General features: G+C 43.2%; 1 protein-coding gene across 1 annotated transcript in view; it reads right to left on the reverse strand.

Moving 5' to 3' along the window:
• The window catches only part of lima1a (LIM domain and actin binding 1a), a 54,523-nt gene that overhangs the window by 28,744 nt on the left and 12,103 nt on the right, over positions 1-13,676 (reverse strand). Inside the window, exon 3 of the mRNA XM_080218074.1 lies at positions 5,300-5,438. Coding sequence (XP_080074200.1) covers positions 5,300-5,438 — 139 coding nt within the window. The remainder of the gene's footprint in view (positions 1-5,299; positions 5,439-13,676) is intronic.

A 13,676-nucleotide genomic window follows, 5' to 3' on the forward strand; every position in this document is an offset into this window, starting at 1 on the left:
TCACTGCACAGGACCTTTAACCAATGCTATACACTAGATACATCGATGACATTTTCTTCCTTTGGACTCATGGTGAACAATCACTGAAACAACTATATGATGACATCAACAAGTTCCATCCCACCATCAGACTCACCATGGACTATTCTCTAGAATCAGTTGCATTCTTGGACACGCATCTCCATCAAGGACGGTCACCTCAGCAACTCACTGTACTGCAAGCCCACAGATAACCTCACGATGCTCCACTTCTCCAGCTTCCACCCTAAATACGTTAAAGAAGCCATCCCCTATGGACAAGCCCACCATATACACAGGATCTGCTCTGATGAGGAGGATTGTGACAGACACCTCCAGACACTGAAAGATAGCCCCATGAACAGGATATGGTGCTCATCTCATTGACTGACAGTTCCGACGCGTCAGTTCGAAAAACTGCACCGACCTCCTAAGACAAACACAGGACATGGTGGACAGAGTACCCTTCATCATCCAGTACTTCCCCAGGAGCAGAGAAGCTACAACATCTTCTCCGGAGTCTTCAACATATCATTGATGAAGACGAACACCTTGCCAGGGCCATCCCTATACACCCACTTCTCGCCATCAAACAACCACACAACCTCAAACAGACCACTGTTCGCAGCAAACTACCCAGCCTTCAGAAGAACAGTGACAACACCAAACAACCCTGCCACAGCAACCTCTGCAAGACATGTCGGATCAACATGAATGACATCATCTCATGTCAGAACACCATCCACCAGGTACGCAGCACAATCATGCAACTCAGCCAACGTTGTCTCCCTAATACGCTGCAGGAAAGGATGCCCCGAAGCATGGTACACTGGGGAGACCATGCAGACGCTACAACAACAGATGAACGAACGTTGCTCGACAATCACCAGGCAAGACTGTTCCCTTCCTGTTAGTGACAGGCATTCGGCCTCTGACCTTCGGGTAAGCATTCTCCAAGGTGGCCTTCACAACACACGACTGCGCAGAGTCGCTGAGCAGAGACTGATAGCCAAGTTCCGCACACGAAGACAGCCTCAACTGGGATCTTGGGTTCATGTCACATTATCTGTAACCCCCATGACTTGCCTGAAATTGCAACATCTCACTTACTGTCCTGTCTGGAGACAATACACATCTCTTGAACCTCTGCCTAACGCTCTCTCCACTCATTGTCTGCATCTTTAAGACTTGAATAGCAGGTTCGCTGTAAAGACTTGTATTCTGTAAACTGTGTGCCTTTATATGCCCTTCTCTGATCAGAAGATTTCACACACCTGACAAAGGAACAGTGTTTCTGAAAGCTTGTGGGTCTACTATCAAATAAACTGGTTGGACCTGGTGTTGAGACTTTTTACTGTACTTTGATTGCCAGAGGGCTTTTTCCTCTGGAGACAACTGCTAAATTGGCTCCAACTCTTTATTTTGGCCTCTCAGGATACAGCAGGTGGAAGAATGGTTGATACACGAGGATGAAATAAATTAAGATGAAGGAAGAGCAAACACAGATCTCAACCATTTTTCCCTTGAACCCAAAACAGGGACAATCTTAGATCTAGAACAAAGAGATGGTTCAGCGATAAATAGCACGGTGGCACTGCTGTCTCAGAACGAGGGAACCAGGTTCGATAACTGGCTTGGGTCACTGCCTGCGTGGAGTCTGCACGTTCGAGCGCGAGTTTCCTCTGGGTGCTCTGGTTTCCTCCCACAGTCTGAAAGACGTGCAGGTTCATTGGCTGTGCTAAATTCTCCCTCAGTATACCTGAGCAGCGCTGAGATGTGGCAACTGGGGGATTTTCACAGCAACTTCATTGCAGCTTAATGTAACCGTACTTGCGACATTAATAAATACACTTAAAAAATAAATGATATAATGCAACTGCAAGTGTCAGACTTTAATGAGAAAAAAGTCAATTCAGCTTGGGATATCGCAAGCTGACCGCAAGAGAGCAGTATTTTAAAAATTACAAGGCATTCAAATTTACAACACAAAGTGGAAGGGAAGAAATAACCAAATGCTACATGATTCACAAGCAATGAAACATTCAGGAAAGTCCAAGGCAGCAGGAGTATCTATTGTATGCACCCATTTGAGTGACTGACATTATGCAGGATTTGTAAAACATTTAGAAAGCAGTATGTTTTCCAAAGGACAGTACAGTTGCCGTAAAATTAGTGAACGTTTAAAAATAGGATTTTTTTTAAAAACCTCATTCTTAAAATTACAAAGCCAATGTACAGAGTAAACAGAGCATGCATTTAATCCATCTTCTTGCTTGCTCCAAAAAGAAACAATTCAAATTCAAGGTCTCCACAAAAGAGAAACAAGATCCAAGCTGACAAGAATCTAACCAAGTCAATCACAACACCAAATGCAGAACATTTCAAGTCATTGCAAATGGAATAAAAAAGGACAGTGGCGACATGGATACAAAATTGGCTGAGTAATAGGAAACAGTGCAACAGTCAATGGAGGTTTTCCAGACTGGAGGAAGGGTTGCAGTGGTGTTCCCCAGGGGTCTGTATTGGGACCCTTGCTTTCTTGCTATAAGAAGTCAAAAACTGAGGTTGCCACATTCCCATAGGCTGCTCTCCCCTTTGGGGTGGCGATTTAACTTGAAGATACCACACCTCAGGCAAGGGGCAAGATCAAGAAGGCAGGGCCTTCAATAACTTCCCCTGATATAGGAATTGAACCCATGCTGTTGGCATCACTATCACAAACCAGCTGTCCAGCCAACTGAGCTAACCGACTCTCTCCTGACATATATTAGTGATCTAGGTCTTGGTGTGCAGGGGACAATTTCAAAGTTTGCAGATGATGCAAAACTTACACACATTGTAAACTATGAAGAGGATAGTGCAGAACGTCAAAAAGGGCAGGCAGGCAAAGTTCAATGTGGAGAAGAGTGAGGCAATGCATTTTGGTAGGAAGAACGTGGAGACACAATATAAAATTCTTAAGGGGATGCAGGAGCAGAGAGGCCCAAGTGCACAAGTTATTAAAGATGGCAGGTCAGGTGGTGAGAGCAGTTAACAGAGCATATTGTATTCTGGGCTTTATTAATAGGGCCAGAGAATACAACAACAAAGTTATGATGTATCTATACAAAACACCAGTTAGACCTTAGCTAGACTATTGTGTACAGATCTGGATGCCACACTACAGGAAGGACATGAACACATTTGGAGAGAGTGCAGGAGAGGTTGACAACAATGTATCCAGGGATGAGAAACTTCAGTTATGAGGATAGATTGGAGGGATTGGGGCTGTTCTCCCAAGAAGTCAGGCAAAAGATTTGATAGAAGTGTGCAAAAATCACAGTGGGGCTGGATAGATAGAGAAATTGTTCCCACTCGTAAAAGGATTAAGAGCAAGGCAGCACAAATTAAGTGATTTGCAAAAGAAGCAAATGTGAAAACAAACCCTTTTCATAAGTGAGAGTGGTTCAGGTCTAGAATGAGCTGCCTGGAAGTGTGGTGGAGGCAGGTTTAAATTGGAGGCATTCAAGAGGGCATGAGATGATTATTTGAATTGAAACAATGTGCAGGGGTACAGGGAAAAGTCATGATGCTTGTTTGGAGAGCCAGTGCAGACACAAAGGGGCCTAATAACAACCTTCTGCACCGTAACAGTTCAAAGGTTTACTAGACCAATACCAGAAACCAACGGATTGTCTCATGAGGAAAGCTCGGAAAAGTTAGGATTGTGTCCAGAGTTAGTGCAACTTGAATGAAACCTTTAAGATTTGTCAGGTACGAAAGGGTCGACGTAGAGAGGATATCATTTGGAGCATCTGGAACTAGAAGTGACTGTTTAAAAATATTAGTCTCATTTAAAATAGAAATGGAGGATTGTTTTCTCTCGAGTCTTCCTCAAAAGAAAATAGAAGCTGAATATTTTTAAAAGGGAGAGATAGACAGATTCTTGATTAAGGGGCCAAGTGGCTTACTCTTGTTCGAGAGTCACGCGTTAGTCTTCAAAAATCCAGAGATTGGAAAGCTTATTTCTCCAAGATCATTCATTAGCAAAACCCAATGATTCTGAAACCTCACTCAGTTTTGCCACAGACATTCCCAGATTTTCCCAATCTTGCAACAGCCAACGATATCAATAAACCAGAGAGATCGATAAGATCCAGCCTTGTGATTAGCAAGTAATTACCAAAGAAATTTGAGAAACTTGACAACCCTGTACTATGCAGTTATCCAATAAACTACAGTTACTCTGAAGAGCTGATAAACAATTGCCTATTTCCCAGAAAAACGGCATCCCTTCAAATAGTTTCACTTAGTGACATGAGTGCATACAATGTTCTGCTGATTTAAGCAATGGCAAGTCACACACACCATGAAATGGTAATGGCATCATTAGTAGAAATATTTAGTACTATAACTCAAACCAGAAAATAGGCAGACTGATGCTCAAGGGGCATTTGGGTTGATTTCCTCAAATGTCTATTTTTGATAACGAAAGTCTCATTTGCCAATAAAGCTAGTTTTAGAAAACAGAACAAGAATCAAACATTGTTTATATTGTCACTGTAAAGTCAGTCAACTTGCAAAGTGGCACTCATGCCATTCAAGATACTAAGCATTGCTGAAAAGAGCCGGTTTCAGTCCAACAACGTAAAACTTAAAACAGCTAGTCATGTGGCCAAGAGGCTGAAGTGCTTCGGGCTGCTGTGGAAACAATGTGCAATGTAATCACGGCATTTACTGCACAAGGCAACCAATATTACAGAGCCACTTTAAGCCGCTGCAGTATAAAATGCAACTAAAGCAGTTTATTGGCTTGAAGGACAACTTGAATATCCTTGTACCATTTGTAATGGCCATTTTGAAATGTCTGGAATGTTTCTTTGACTGTATTGAAGCACTTCAGAGTACAACATGATTTATGTTGAAAACCTGAATAGTATTTCACTTCGTGATAGCCATTTTGAAATGTTTGTAATGTTCTTTCAGATGTTTTATGGATAAAGTACATTTTTGCAAAAAAAATATCAGTTTTTGGAAAGCAGCAAGCATATCAAAGTACACTGTGCTAAATAACTTGCAGTATCCAAATTAACGACTCGAAAAAAGTCAATGCTCCTTTTACAGAATGGGAAGGAAACTCTCACTACAGCTCACCACCTCCATAGCATAAAAAAAATCCCCTTCCAAACTTAACAATGATTTTCATATTAATGGTTAATGTGGTAAAGGCAAGAACAAACTATAATTGCTAACATCCATTCCCCACCACCTCCCCACACATGATATTTAAACAAATCCTTACCAAAGTCATTTGATTTTAAAGCACTTGTGCTTCCCTCCCTGGCTTTGTTCTCCATGTCTTCAATCAAACAGCTGCTTTCCATAGTCTTGTCTAACCATTTCTTGGAAACATCAGACTTGAAATGCTGATCTCTGGTAGCCTGTTTTAGAGAACAAAAACATCAAGCATGTTCAACCCTGAGCATTTATTTGGGAGGAAGCACTTCAGAATGACACGCTATGTCTCATTAAAATCAAGCACAGCACATGATTTGACTATCAATTACAACAAAGTAATCACCTTGCTCATGACATTATCTTTGTTGAAGAAAGCACATCACTTATTTAAGCCAAATCTTCTTTGTCTGCCCATTGTGATCAGTATATCGCCTGGCTGAAAAAAAACTACCAGATTTAATTAGCACTTAAATCCCTACAAAGGGCAAAAAGCAGCTCAGACAATGAGCTGAATGTTTTGAGGCCCGCCTGCCTAGGTTCAAACTCATGATTGAGCCACAAGCCTCAATAAACCTACACCCTGCTAATGAGTGTACTGTACTGCCATATGGATTAGCAGAGTTCAATACCCTTGCAGTGCTTAAGGACAAGACTGATCCCATCTGCAGTGATCACAGGGTCTCTCTAATTTCATTTCCAGATGGCCAAAAAAATGACTGGTACCCATGCTCATTTGCAATTCCAGATGCCACTGGTAATCAAATTACCTATATTTGCCAGAAGCAATCATTTAAAAAATTCTTTTGTTGAAATGCATGCATCAGCAAGCTAAAGTTTTCTGAAAGAAGAGTGTGCTAACAGTAATGGTACCTTTCACATCTGCTTATCTTTAGCAGCTTCAGTACTGTGCAGACAGCAGAACAATTTGCTTCAGCTGTTCCAATTCCAAACAGAAAAACACTCCACATATCAAAAGGGCTCATCTGTGTCTGCAGCATTTTCTCATTTGTTTTACATAATTTAGAAAAGCCTTCCTCCCCCATTAATTTTCTCCCAGCCCCTCCTGAAGCATAAGCTACTGTCGTGGCACAGTTCTATTGTGGCAAGCAAGTGGAATCAAGAGCAACACATTTGGCCCATTGTTCCTGTACTCACCTCTACCCAATTAATCCCATCCATCAACATCTGAAGAAGCCAATCTGCATACAAGCCTGGACAACAAGTTTGGGTGGGCTTTTCAACAGTAGTGGACTTAACAGCCCGCTTTTGTCTTGAATGTGTATTTTTGCAGGGTCACAGGATCATGATCAGTCGTGACTAAATTGTGATCCTGCAGGGTTAAAGCAAGACTGCAGCAACCAAACTGGGACTTTAGTCTCAATGGTGTATTTCACAAGACTCAGAATTATCATGACAGAATGGATTAAACATGGACAAAACAGAGATTATTCTTCCATGTTCAATCTGTTTGGTATGGTTTATTGGGGTATTCTTTTGAATTGATTTTTTGATACTTTGTTTATAAAATTCACATCCAATATTACTGTTGTTGCTTTTGATGGAAGGTCATCAACTTGAAAGGTCAATTGTTTCTCTCCACCAATTTCCCACATTTGTTATTGTGTTAATTTGGCACATTGAAATAGGTTTACAAGAATTAATTTATATTTGGACTGCATCTTATGCATATACTCAGATCTTCTTGAAACACTTTACAACTGATGATTGGAGTTCTATGAGGATGTGTCTAGGGCAGTGGATAGAGGAGAGCCGGTGGATGTGGTCTTTCTTGATTTTCAGAAGGCGTTTGACAAGGTACCTCACAAGAAGTTATTGCAGAAGGTAAGGGGGCATGGAGTTGGGGGTAGGGCGTTAGCGTGGATAGAGGATTGGCTGTCAAATAGGAGGCAGAGAGTGGGGGTCAATGGGTGCTATTCGGATTGGCGGTCGGTGACTAGTGGAGTGCCCCAGGGGTCGGTGCTGGGGCCTCAGCTATTTACCATTTATATAGATGATCTGGAGAAGGGAACCGAGTGTATGGTGTCAAAATTTGCTGATGACACCAAGATTGGTGGAACGGCAAATTGCGCGGAGGGCGTGGAGAGTCTGCAGAAGGATCTAGATAGGCTGGGCGAATGGGCCAGGAACTGGCAAATGGAATTTAATGTTGGCAAGTGCGAGGTGGTCCACTTTAGTAGGAATAATGGTAGGAAGGACTATTACTTACGTGGCGAAAAACTGCAGCAGGCGATGGTGCAGAGGGACCTTGGGGTCCTTGTGCATGAGTCGCAAAAACCCAGCCTGCAGGTGCAGCAGGTGGTCAGGAAGGCGAATGGGATGCTGGCCTTCATAGCGAGGGGGATTGAATATAAAAGTAGGGAGGTCTTGCTGCAGCTGTATAGGGCACTGGTGAGGCCACAGCTGGAGTACTGTGTGCAGTTTTGGTCGCCGCACTTACGCAAGGATATTTTGGCCTTGGAGGGAGTGCAGAGGAGGTTTACTAGGCTGATGCCGGAGTTGAGGGGGTTGAACTATGAGGAGAGGTTGAATAAACTAGGCTTGTACTCGTTAGAGTTTAGAAGAATGAGGGGAGATCTCATTGAGACATATAAGATGATGAATGGGATGGATAGGATAGAGGTGGAGAGACTCTTCCCGCTCAAAAGGACAGTAGGACTAGGGGGCACAGCCTCAAGATGTGTGTGTGGGGGGGGGGGGGGGCGGCGGCAGTTTAGAACAGAGTTGAGGAGGAACTTCTTCACTCAAAGGGTGGTGAATCTCTGGAATTCTCTGCCTGTTGAAGTGGTGGAGGCTGTCTCACTGAATATTTTTAAGACGCGGGTTGATGGGTTTTTGATAAGCGAGGGGATTAAGGGTTATGGGGAGAGGGTGGGAAAGTGGAACTGAGCCACGACAGATCAGCCATGATCTTATTGAATGGCGGGGCAGGCTCAAAGGGCTAGATGGCCTACTCCTGCTCCTATTTCTTATGTTTTTATGTTATGTTCTTATGAAAGCACAAATACAACAAACAATTTGCACACAGCAAGAACCCATGAACGTGAATTAAATAAGCTGGCAGCATTCGTTGGAGGGGTTTACCAAAACACTGGACTCCACAATAGTCTCTGAACACCAAGGAATTCCTCACATTTTTTGTTCTTTCATGGGATATGAATGTCACTGACTAGGCCTGCATTTATTGCCCATCCCTAATTGCTCCTTGTGGAGGTGATCTACCTTTGAACCATTGCAGTCCATATTGGGTAGGTACTGTTAAACCACGCCTTGCAGTGATCACAATTGACAGAACTGTCAACACAAAGTGAAATTAATACTCTTGGCACAGTACAGTGTGGAAGGACAGACATCTATACTATAATCCAAAATTTTACACATACTTGCTTCACTGAAATCCTAACACTGAGAACAAAACGATTCTTGGGAATCGGAAAGGTAAACTGAAATGTTGGTGGACTGAACAGACAGGTTGCTGTTTCAGATGTGGACCCTACCCGTCAGAACAACTAAGTGGGCAGCATTCACAAAAGGAACAGAACAAACCCAAGTACTTGGACCATACCGCAGCACCTGTCCTTCGTGGAGAAATTCTTCCGCAAACACACAATTGACCACATGGCGATTAAGCAGTGATCAACAAGTAATGTCCTTGGGGCCCTGAGAGAAAAGGAGACGGCGGATCCTGTTGGAAGGTTCCCTGAGCAGACTGTCAGTGTCATCTGGCAGAACACCTCATCACCAGAACTGACAAACAAGCACCAAGATCTGGCTTGGCTGGTGGTGAGAAGGGCACTCCCCGTCAGATCCTTCATGCACGCTTGAGGTCTCAACAGCACCGTACGCTGCCCTCGAAGCAGCTGCGGGGCTGATGAGACGGTTGCACACCTCCTTGTGGAATGTGCCTTTGCAAAGAAGGTCTGGAGTGAGATGCAGTGGTATTTGTCGCGGTTCGTCCCGAGCAGCTCGGTGACGCAGGACTCTGTGCTCTACGGGCTGTTTCCGGGGACGCGCACCGAGACAAATATCAACTGCTGCTGGAAGGTCATCAACTCGGTGAAGGACGCACGGTTGGTCCGCCCGAAACTTGATTTTCCAGCTGAAAGAACTGTCCTCGGCTGAGTGTTGCAGACTGGCACATTCCAAGGTCCAGGACCACGTGCTGAGGGACGCGCTGAAGCTTGGGGCAGCCGCCTCAAAGGCGCAATGGGGAAAGGCCACACTGTAAGGCCTTTTAACGGAGGCAGACCGAGGGCCCAGGGACTGCAGAATACCCTCGACCTGCGTAACTGTGTGCCAATCTGAGCAATAACGGCACACAGTAATTTATTGAGGCATGTATATAGCTTTAAGTATTGAAATGTATTGACTGTCATTTGTATAAAATGTAAAAATGTTTTGATTCTGCACTGTTTGCAATTCAAAGCCATGCACATTTGCAACAGTTTTTGAAATTTTTTTTACGAATAAAAGTATATTTTTGGTAAAAAAAGGAACAGAACAAATAAAGGGGAGAAACAACAAACACAGGAAAATAAACAGCACAACTTACAAAAGCAAGAACAGGGTGATAAAATGCCAGAAGTGGCAAGGATAGTTAATGGCTGGAACCCACCCCAGAATCAGGACAGGCACGTCTCGCAGATTGGAAATCTCCATTGGTCTTGGGCGGGATTTTACAACCTTGCCCGAGCCTGCCGCAGGACAATTTATCACGTACAGTGGTGGGATTCAAGCCTACAACCCCAAAGCATTGCTCTAGATTTGTGGTTTATCCTATTTTTAAGCAAATCAAATAACCAATTCAAATAAACTGAGGGACAGATTAAAGGTGCAACCCCTTAAAACGATGGCAAATGTTTTGTAGTACAGCCACATTCTGTGACACATCCCCCTTCAAGTTATACATTGCCATTGGGAAGGGATGGTTAGGATTTTGACCCAGTGACAAAAGGAACAGCACCTTCGGTGTGTCTACACCATATAGGCTGCAGCAGTTCAAAGCAGCAGCTCACATCCACCACCTTAAGGGCAAGTACGGATAAGCATAGTGGCACAGCCAACGAAGTTCCATCCCATGAAAGAACACTTTTTTTTATGAAGTGTACTGTGGGTAGCTTCAGCAAATACTTAGTCACTTGCTTCAGCTACAGAACAAAATTTAAAGAAATAGATCCCCTTCCAACTCAAAGGTGTAGTCTTCAAATGAAATGGGCTTTCTTCTTCAGAATAGTATTTTCTGGGCACTGTATATGTAACATGAATTGCTCAAGTGAATAACTCCATCATGCTGCCAGCATCCACGTATTGAACTGGATACTCATTTTGTACAAACTTCTGCTTCTTACATCCGATATTAAATCCTCATCACCACACCTTACATAGCACCGATCCCGCAACACTCAAGTCATCATCTTTGCATGCGCCTGATCTCGCTCGTCTGCTTTTCTAAGCACATCCTCCATCTATCTGATTCTGGTCCACTTTCCTCAGTTCCATTACTGGTAGCAGAGTCTTTAGTGGTTTTGACCATATACAAACATTTTGTAAACTGCTGCTTTCACTCATCTCAAAAGCCTTTCAAGATTTCTCACCACACCTTTTGAGCCACATTTCCCAAGGTCATATTGTCGAATGAACATCTTTAACCCCATCCACCTTTGGCTATGATGCAAGTTACATTGCAGGACTTGAATCAAATGTAACTACTGCTGCAGTATGCTCCTAGATAGATTTTCTAGGTCCTTTGCCCCTCGAGAGGCTTGCCCATCTATTCTGAAGATATATGGTCATGCCAAAGTCCACATTCACAAGTGTCAGTAGTGGGTTTTCAAAATCATGAAGGGTTTGAAGGAGAAATGGTTTCCAGTGGCTGGAGGGTCAGTTAACTGGAGGTTATGTATTTAAGAGGAATCAACAGAAGAATCAGGAGATGGAGGAGGAAGAAATGTTTTATGCAGTTAAGTTATGATCTGGAATGAACTGTCTGAAAGGGTGACTGGTGGAAGCAGATTCAATTGTAATTTCGATAGGAAATTGAACTCCAAGCCTATCATTCAAATATTTTAGTTAAGTGGCCATTCTTTATGCAGCATGTTTAGGTAAACTACAGAATCACAAAGCCTTAGTTGGATCCAATCTTGTCCTCACCAGGTAGCTACATACATCACAATTTTTAATCAGGGTAATTGGAGAGGAAAACTTATGATGCTTCTCTGCCTTCTCTGGTCTGGGGAAAGGCGGCATCAATTGCTTTACCTTTCTGATGCACCAGCAGGTAACACCAAGACAAAAAGGATTTGAAGCTGGGACTTTCTGGTCTCCCTAAATATCTTATTTCACCAGTTTCATCATTAAAAGTTTAATCAATGAGCACAGACCAAAAGATTATGGATTAATCAAAAAGCAAAGAATAACACTCATGTCAAGCTATGTTTTAGGATTGTGTGCAGTGACCTTAAATACAGACATTTTGATGTTTGAATTCAGTCATTTTAGAAGTCATACTTTAAAATTTGTTAGATGGATTCTAATTTTCTAAAAAAAAAATCAGCAAGATCTGCAGAGTTGAAACTGGCATGTCCAAAAGTCAGACATGGGTAGAATCCTGAAAATAATAGCATAGTTCCAAAAAGGTTGCCAGCCACAACAAATAGAACAAAGCCCACAAGCTTCAAAGCTACAGACACAAACCCTGCTACCACAGTATATTGGGAGGTACACAGGCCTCATGATTCTGACAAGCAGGATGAATTTAAACCACCTATTTTTGAAAGATCAAAGTAGCTGATTTGTCCAATCATATACAAGCTGCTGGGCATACATCTCTTAACTACATTAAGGGGGAGAGAGAAAACGGGGAGGGGGGGGGGGAAAAAGAGAGAGAGAGAGAGAGAGAGAGAGAGAGAGAGAGAGAGAAATTTTCAAAGCCAACTCAATGTTGACAAAAGGTTACACAGTTAATTCAAAAAAAGTGTGGTTTGCTATTGCATTCAGGGACTCCCAGGTTATAGTTACATCAATGCCTTCTACTGTTTCAGTAGTCTGGATTTTATTTTATCCATTCAAGGGATATGGGTTTCACTGGTTAGGCCAGCATTTATTGCCCCCAAAGATGTGCTCAGCTGCCTTCTTGAATCACTCTAGTCCCTGCAGTGTAGGTACACCCAGAATGCATGAGGGAGGCAATACCAGGATTTTGACCCAGTGACAGTGAAGTGGCAATATCGTTCCAAGTCAGGACGCAGAGTGGCTGAGAGGGGAACTTCCAGATGGGGTTAGTTACTACCACTACCTTTTGAGATCGTAGTGGTTTTGGAAGGTGTTACCCAAGGACACTTGGCCATTTCCTGCAGCGCATTTTGTACATGGTACACACTGCTGATCGTGTGCCAGTGGTGGAGGGAGTGGACATTTGTGTACGCAGTGCCAAATGCGTCCTGAATGGTGTCAGCTTCAATTGTTTGAGCCGCACTCAAGGTAAGGGGAGAGAATTCCATCACATTCCGGGCTTGTGCCTTGTAGATTATAGACAAGCTTTGGGGATTCAGGCGAGTTACCTGCCACAGGATTCCTAGCTTTGACCTTCTCTTGCAGCCACAGCATTTATATGGTTAGTCTCGAAGATGGTCATTGCCTGGCATGAGTGCCACGCATGTTACTTGCAACTTGTCAGTCAAGCCTGGATATTATCCAGGTCTTGCTGCATTTAGACATGGACTGTTTTGGTATCCAAGTCACCACATCTGGTCCTGAACATGCAGTGAATGTCCCCACTTCTGTTCTTATGATGGAATGATGGTCATTGATGAAACAACTGAAGATGGTTGGGTCTAGGACACAAACCGTAGAAGTTCCAAGTGATGTCCTGGACCTGACATATTTGACCACCAACAACCACAACCATCTCCCTTTGTGCTAAGTATACATTCAACTAACAGTGTTTTTCACTAGATTCCCATTGACCCGTGTTGTTTGGGCTCCTTGATGCCATACTTAATTCAAATGCTGCCTTGATGTCAAGGACAGTCACTCTCACCTCACCTCTTGTCTATATTTGAAGCAAGATTGCAATGAGGTCAGAAGCTGAGTGATCCTGGCAGAACCCAGACTGAGCGTCAGTGAGCAGGTTATTACCAAGTCAATGCTGCTTGATAGCACTGTTGAATGACCTCTTCCATTACTTTGCTGATCAACAATAGACTAATGGGGCTTTAACTAGTTGGGTTGAATTAGTCTGGTTTGTGCAGAGAACACACATGGGCAATTTTCCACATTGTCAGGTAGATGCCAGTATCACAGCTGTACTGGGACAGCTTGGCTAGGGGTGCAGCAAGTTCTAGAGCACAGGTCTTCAATACTATTGCTGGAATATTGTCAGGGGCTTTGCAGTATTTAGTGCCTTGAGCAGTTTTTTGCCATCA

The sequence above is a fragment of the Carcharhinus amblyrhynchos genome, chromosome X, assembly GCF_965287045.1.
Source record: "Carcharhinus amblyrhynchos chromosome X, sCarAmb.v2.hapA, whole genome shotgun sequence".
Classification (NCBI taxonomy): Eukaryota; Metazoa; Chordata; class Chondrichthyes; order Carcharhiniformes; family Carcharhinidae; genus Carcharhinus; species Carcharhinus amblyrhynchos.